The sequence below is a fragment of the Labrus mixtus genome, chromosome 21, assembly GCF_963584025.1.
Source record: "Labrus mixtus chromosome 21, fLabMix1.1, whole genome shotgun sequence".
Lineage (NCBI taxonomy): Eukaryota > Metazoa > Chordata > Actinopteri > Labriformes > Labridae > Labrus > Labrus mixtus.
The window spans coordinates 308,030-315,529 of record NC_083632.1 but is presented as its reverse complement, the minus strand read 5'-3'; the positions used below and the strand labels follow the sequence as shown (position 1 = coordinate 315,529).

The 7,500-nt window shown below is 45.9% G+C and overlaps 3 protein-coding genes across 4 annotated transcripts in view; 1 reads left to right on the top strand and 2 right to left on the bottom strand.

Annotated features, from left to right (window-relative positions):
• Positions 1-1,462, bottom strand: part of nog3 (noggin 3) — a 2,599-nt gene extending 1,137 nt beyond the window's left edge. The window contains exon 1 of the mRNA XM_061028779.1: positions 1-1,462. This exon is cut by the window's left edge and continues 1,137 nt beyond it. Coding sequence (XP_060884762.1) covers positions 1-144 — 144 coding nt within the window. The 5' untranslated portion in view covers positions 145-1,462.
• arg1 (arginase 1) overlaps positions 1-7,500 on the top strand; it is a 213,217-nt gene that overhangs the window by 68,650 nt on the left and 137,067 nt on the right. The gene's annotated exons all lie outside the window — the stretch shown is intronic.
• Positions 6,857-7,500, bottom strand: part of ankfn1 (ankyrin repeat and fibronectin type III domain containing 1) — a 121,018-nt gene continuing 120,374 nt past the window's right edge. For both annotated transcript variants that reach the window (XM_061027482.1, XM_061027483.1), the window contains one exon: positions 6,857-7,500. This exon is cut by the window's right edge and continues 2,075 nt beyond it. The gene's annotated coding sequence lies outside the window, so the exon portion shown is untranslated.

Genomic DNA, 7,500 nt, shown 5'->3' with positions numbered 1-7,500 from the left:
GTCCTCCTTTAGGTCCACTATGGGCAGAGTGTCGCTGGGGATGGGCCGCAGGAGAAAGTAGTGCTGGCACATTCCCTCCTCGATCCTGAAGCCCACGGAGAGCACGAGCAGTAACACGGCCAGGAAATAACACGAGTTCTCCATGTCCTCAGCAGAGCTCCAGGTGAGACAAGAATCAGAGATAATCCTCCGTGAAGAAACACACACACACACACACACACACACACACACACACACACACGCCCAGGTGTCCCTCCGAGAGTCTCACTGAAGGGGATCGAGTGTGGGCTGAGCGCGCACAGACACACCGCTCCAAAAGTCTTCAACAACTTTCAGACTGCTGCTGGCTCATCAGAGAGAGAGAGAGAGAGAGAGAGAGAGAGAGAGAGAGAGAGAGGGAGGGGGGAGCAGGAGAGGGGGTTCCAGTCCATGACCCGGGACCCTGCTGGAGAAGAGACAGACTCAGCCGCGAGCCTCCCCGGTCACCCGGTGAGTCAGCTCTGCGCGCCTCTCTGTCCACATGTTGCCTCCTCTCCTCCTGCAGAGAGACTGGAGAGTCAGGCTGCAGACAAGTATCCAACAGGGCGGTGATGTAAGAGGAGAAAGCTCCCCCCATCCCGCTAAAACACACACACACACACACACACACACACACACACACACACACACACACACACACACACACACACACACACACACACACACACACACACACACACACAGACACACACACACACAAACACACACACACACACACACACACACACACACACACACAAACACACACACACGGTACTACTCAACAGTTAGCAGTAATAGTTTGAGTCTCACTCCTTCTTGTAAAAGTGACAAAAGCAGAGAAAAAAACTGAATTAAGATAAATAAAATAATAATCTTAATAACGGAGAGTTATGACATCAAAGTGAGTAAATATTTCTACACTTCACTTATCAGACTCTTTTATCCAAAGCGACGTACATCAGAGAGTAAGAACAACACAAGCAAGGATCTAGAAAAAAGGGAACAATGTCAGTAAGAGCAAACGATTAGCTTTGAGTCTGATTGGACACACAGGTGCTGACAGGAAGTGACCAGAGGCAAAGCACAACATTGAGGGCAGTTCTTGAGAGCTCTAATCAGTATAGAAACCATCTTATAAGTCGTCGTTATCAAACAAAAACCATCGTCATTACCATCATCATCATCAATAATATGGAGACCATCATCATTAAGTTAGTAGGTATTCATGAAAGAGCTGGGTCTTTAGCTTTTTCTTAAAGGTGCAGAGGAACTCCCTGTAGTGACTAAACAGTTTCAACCTTTAACACGTTAACACGCACGAGTTCCTCTAACGGTCTGAGTCACACTCAGCTGTTATAGGCCACAAAAACGATCCACTGAAAACAGAATCGAAAATCGATCCACACTTCATCAAACACTTTGAAGCTGTTACCATGACGACCATATGGTAACAGCTCTGTCAGCATGAGAGTGCAGCTCTGTGCAGAGGAAAGTTGCAGCGAGCTTCTCTTCACATTCACACACAGAACAGAATCTGCATCGAGCAGGATCACTTCATGGACTTGTTCGCGCCTGAGCATCGTTTGAGTCGTATGCTTTGTGAAGTAGACCTCGAGTCGGAGCAGATAGAGGGAGGCGCCCTAAAACCAGTCTTAGTAAGTCTGGCCCTTCATTTCTTACTTTTTCATCCCATGTTCTCTTCATGTCTCTGTAATTTTGCATTTCAATTTCTGAGAGAATATGCGGCTGAAGGAAACGTGAAGGCGTCTTTTTCTGCAGTCTTGTTAAAACAGGATGAAGTGAAGGTGGTTTTATAATAATATGTTAATCCTTTGAGCCGATTGAAGGCGTCTGGAGGCAGATAGAGACTCTTCAACGGGTCAGCGTGCAGCAGCAGAAACCGTTGGTATGTTTGCACATGTTGTAAAAGCTGAATTATGAGGCTGATAAAAAAACAAAATCTCGTCTGAAACACTAAATGCAGAAGAGCTCGGGGGAGATAAAGGAGCGACTGTGCTGAGACGAGGACAAACAGGGCCCTGAATGTGTGGAGCTGGTTCCTGTCGGGGGTTAATGTGTCCGTACGGGGCTGTAACAGACGAGTGTGTGGTGTGACCTGCGACCAGCAGCGGCTTTCTAAACTCCATGAAGCCAATTAGTGACACGTCCGCCTCTCAGGGAAAAACACTCGTTTACAAGATCACAGACTGAGGAGAGCTTTGAGGGTTTGTGGTCTCAGGTTCAGACCCCCAAAAGATCCAGGACTGTCCCATGAGCTGATACACAGACTTCTATCAGGATGCTCCGGGGTCACATGGATAACTTATCGTTCACTTTGCACCAACGTCGTCTAAACTGTTGATACTGAAAAGAACTTTTAATGTGTAAATAAACCTTTGTCTGCCTTAAATGCTACAGATCTTAAATCATATATTTTCAACATTAGACTGTAGCGCCATCATCAGGTCAACATGTGCATGTCTTTAAAGTTGGATCAGGTCTGATTTTAGTCTTTTAAAGGGGTAATGTTGGTACTAAAGGCCGCTAGACTGCGGCTGGATGTGGTTATCGTTAAGTCTGAGACTCCACAGAGGCCGTCTGCGACCTTCAGGACACAGCGGTGACTTTTCCTGGAACCTGAAAGTCCTCAAGGCCCCAGACCAGATCCACGGCAGCGTGAACACGAGTCGTCCCCCGGGGGTCCTTCACTGAGACCCTGAGAGTGAAGTGAAGGATAAAAGATTTACAAAGAGACAGGAAGTCCTTATCAGAGCCGCCGACTTCCTCTGAACAGAGATATGACAGTTTAACGGCGCCCGTCACACACTGTCACATCAGCCGGCCAGAAAATTACCCACAAACAGGCGACTGGAGGAGCGGGGGGGGGGGGGGGGGGGGGGGGGTTCAGGGGTGGAAGATGTTTGAAAAAGAAAATGCTGAATGCTGAAATGTATTCTTCAGGATGAATAATTTCAATCTTTGACTGAACATGTCGTGGTTCTGTCTTTGAGATTCTCCTGATATCCATTAAAAATAACAATGATTTAAATATAATGTTTGATACTATTCAATATCACACTTTTTAAAATGTCTTTTTCATCAGACACGTGCAGGAGAGGAACGGCTTCTCTGACAACAATGCAGCAGCCAGTATGTCCTCCTTCTAACTTTAGATTCTGCTCCTGAATGCTCTGGATTTGTTTGGACCAGAGAAGGTAGGAGGTTTTAAGACACCCCCCCCACACGGCCGTTTTGGACGCCCCTCGGTTTGTCAGATATGAGAGCAGTTATCAGGTCAACAGGTGTTGCAGTGATGGAAGCGGGTCAAGAGAAGTGGTTCAGATAGAAGTGATTGTACCCGACCTAAAAAGCCTCTGCATGTTTCTAATAAGCTCCACGAGCAGAAACGTGCTCAAACTAGGATCAATATTGGAGATGCTTTTGAAAAATGGAGAGAGGTTAGAACACAGAAAGGTTTACAGACCCATGCAGAGCTGGATAAACACTGAAGCTTCAGAGTCCACCACATGGTGACCTGAGTGAGCATGGACTCTAGAGAGGAGGGGGGGGGGGAGACAGCTCTCTATGATGTTTAGAATTTAGACTGCAGTACCCGTTTTAAACACTAGGGGGCAGAGTTACATACTGCTCCTTTAAACTCATCTTATGAGACAGAATGATGGAAACATTTTCTGTCATTGCAAGAAACTTTCTCATGAACGTGATAAAGTTCATGGACCAGAATGTCGAGTTTTACTTGAAGTTACAAAGATACAGAAACATTTATTGACATTCACGAGTCGATTGTACTCGGAGACCTGAGCGTTCATCAGAAGCGTCCTTGAATCTTTGAATCCTTCATGAAACAGTCGCTCTGGATTTCTTATATTTTGGGGGATGAATATCTTCAACATGTTTGGATCATCGTGAACATCTGGTTAAACATCTGTATCTCACAGCGAGAGAGCGTTAAAGTTAAAGTATTCGACTGACTGTTTGAAATGATAATTCTGAAACATGAGCCGTATGAATGTGTGTGTGTGTGTGTGTGTGTGTGTGTGTGTGTGTGTGTGTGTGTGTGTGTGTGTGTGTGTGTTTGACCCGTCTCTGCCACCTTGAAGCCTTCTCACCCAAATGGAGCGTCCAAATTGCCCGGCTGTCTCTCCATCAAAGCTCTGAATTACAGAAACAACAAACAGCTCTGGTTTTTATCTGACCCGGGTCACGAACGGAGCCGCCGTCCGTTTGTCCTTCATCCTGGGAGGCCGCCGCTGATTCACTATTAAGATTAAGCTAACGTCGTACGCTGATATCAGAGGGAATCACACACACACACTGAAGTGGACAAGCCACTGATCCACTGTGCCGGGCCGTATCACCGCCGCCGCCGCGTGCTGGAAAATCAAAGAGGAATGTGATTCAAACCATGTGGATCAGTGTGTGTGTGTGTGTGTGTGTGTGTGTGTGTGTGTGTGTGTGTGTGTGAAGATGAGAGGAACACACACTCTCGGTCCTCTGGAAGAAAACTGGAATGGAGTGGAAAATGCAAACAGCAGCTCGAGTCTTTTGATGATAAGTGGACACGATCGCTGTGACGTCGTGTTTTTACCTCGAAAAGACGAGTCAGAGAGAAAACAGAGAGCGAGGTTTCTTCAGGTTCACCTTTGTGAAAACAACAACAACAACAGAACTGTTATCATGCTGTTCAAAACCTAAACAAAAAACACAGAAGGTGATCGTTTTTTTTTAAATTGAACCCCATATTTAAAAGACAACGTCTTTGGAGAATGATACACCCGCTTTGAAGTTTCGACGTTGACAACAAAAAACTGAAAAAGATATAAACCTTAAAGGAGCAGTATGTAACTCTGACCCCTAGTGGTTAAAATGGGTACTGCGGTCTAAATTCTAAACATTGTAGAGAGCTGTAGGTAGGGTACAATCACTTCTATCTGAACCACTTCTCTTGCCCGCTTCCATCGCTGCAACACCTGTTGACCTGATAACTGCTCTCATATCTGACAAACAGAGGGGCGTCCAAAACGGCCGTGGGGGGGGGGGGGGGTGCCTACCTTCTCTGGTCCAAACAAATCCAGAGCATTCAGGAGCAGAATCTAAAGTTAGAAGGAGGACATACTGGCTGCTGCATTGTTGTCAGAGAAGCCAGCACTTCAACATGTTTCCTTAATGATCAGATAGTAAGATGCCTTTATCATCTCACTCTCTACACAGCTCACTTGTAGGTGCTTTATTGGTCTGTCTGACACTTTTTGGTTAGATCAAAATCTTTTTTTGTTGTTGATTTGTTGGTGTGCACCAGCATACCTTGGGTCTCACACTTGAGCAGATTTGGCAGCAGTATCATTTGAATATTTTTTATTGTCTTACTTGATGACGTTGTGTTTTAAACACAGGAAGTTAAAAACGTCTACAGGTCAGGTCGCCTCAGACAGAGCTTCCCCGGGCAGCTCTCAGGATCTCCTCTCTCTCTGAGCGACTCGTTGTGTGTAGAGTCGAGTCGTTCAGCAGCGATCCTGTGGTTTGGGCCGACGCTCCTGAACGCTCCAGCGGGAAAACTCTCTGCCAGCCGCGGTGTGAGATTCCAGTTGGTTCACACCCTCCCACACGGCGGTCTGAGCCTGACAGTCAGAACTCGGGGCAGCGGAGGATTCATCATCACACACCTCCAGTCTGTGAGAGGAAACCAGAAACTGTGAGTCCACGAGTGAGTGAGACCTCACACACGTCTGAGTCACGAGTAAATCTACAGACCGAGGAGAAGAGTCGCTTCGTGTTCTGACCTTTAACTTCTTCTTCACCGAATCTCAGAGATAAAAATCAAACGTTTAACAGCTTTACAGATTCATTAAAGTCAAACTAAAGGGAATAAAAGATGATGTATTATGACTGAACCACCAGCTAGTGTTGTAGTCAAGACCAGACTAACCGAGACCAGAGAGCTCCAAGACCAAGACCAAGACCATAAATATCTCTGAAAGATCATCATCTTGTGTTTAGGGGGCGTGTCTCTAACTTAGACGATGATGACGTGGAGAAATAGCCGATCAGTGGTGGTCGTGATTTAAAATCTGGAGTCTGTCCAGTCTGAGACCCGAGACCAGACCGGGTTAAAATCCTTTCGATTCTCGAGATGGCACGAGGCAAGAAGTGAAGTTAACTTAATCCCACAGGTAACGTGTATTTGGAGCGATTGTAGTTAAACAAATTCTTCTTCTGGAAATGTTTCAGTTTTAATCACAGAGGAGGTGGAAATAATTTGGGGGTAAAAAATGAAGAAATGAAAGAAATCAATCTTTGGTCGACAGACAACCTTCACATCAACATCTGTGACAGGATACGAGGATAAGCCCCGCCTCCCTTTATCTTTAGCATCACCACGTTATGACGTCACAGAAAGCAGACGCCTGGAAGAAGGGTAAATATCCCGGGTTGTGTTTGCCCTGACAGTATTCGGTGACTGATTTAATTTAATGTAGAAGAAGAAGAAATCATCAAAAAGAAACCGCTGCAGACAGAACGTGTCGGCACGAGTAACCTGCTGCTGCATACTCTGATATGAGCTATAATCTGATGATCCTGCAGCTCCAGCTCACAGGTAACATCACCTGTCCGCCTCTGACAGCAGTGTCTCATGACCTCTGATTGGCCGAGCTTGACTCGCATACCCAGAATGCCTCAGATATGAACGAGGACGCAGCGATGACAACCGGCTCGGTGATGTGTCGTCTCTGCTGCAGCGGTCTGATGCTGGATGGTAAAAAGTTTTAAATGGTTTAAATGAAGTTAAATAAATAAAAAAATGACAGAAGACTCGCAGGTTTAAGTGCACAACATCCACAAAGTTTATTTCTGTTCTTAAAATACATCCAATCCTGTGAGTTCAGACGTGGAGAAAACAATGGAGTCTTTTTTTAATCGTCCTTCAGCTGCAAATAAATAAAGTCCGGAGTTAGAAATGAGTCCGTGATGTCGTCCAGAGAGAAAAATATCCACAAAGACAGAACGCCTCGGGGCGTAAAAAACAAACATGAAGAGAGAAAAGAAAGAGAGAGGAGTCGCTCCAGGTGACACAGACTCACCTGAACCCTCACACAGGACGGACATCAACATGTAAGTACAGAGTCCAAACGCATTAGATCGGATACAAGCTCTACCTTTAAAGATCACATATCTTATTTCTGTGTCTGTACCTTTAAATATGTTAATGAGCTGTGTCTGACCACGCCCCCTCTCTGAAAGGGCTTGGGTGTCTCGGTCTTTCTGGCTCCATGTCCTATTGTTTATGGTGAGAAGGCAGACTCAGAGGGCAGAACAAACACCTAGCTGTGGGAGTGTCACCCACCTGGGGGAGGGGCTACTGCCCTTTGTGATGTCATGAAGGGAAAATCTCCAAACGGCCTGTTTGAGCACACATTTTCTGAAAAGTGGAGCAGGCAGAAGACGGAGAGGATGGACTTT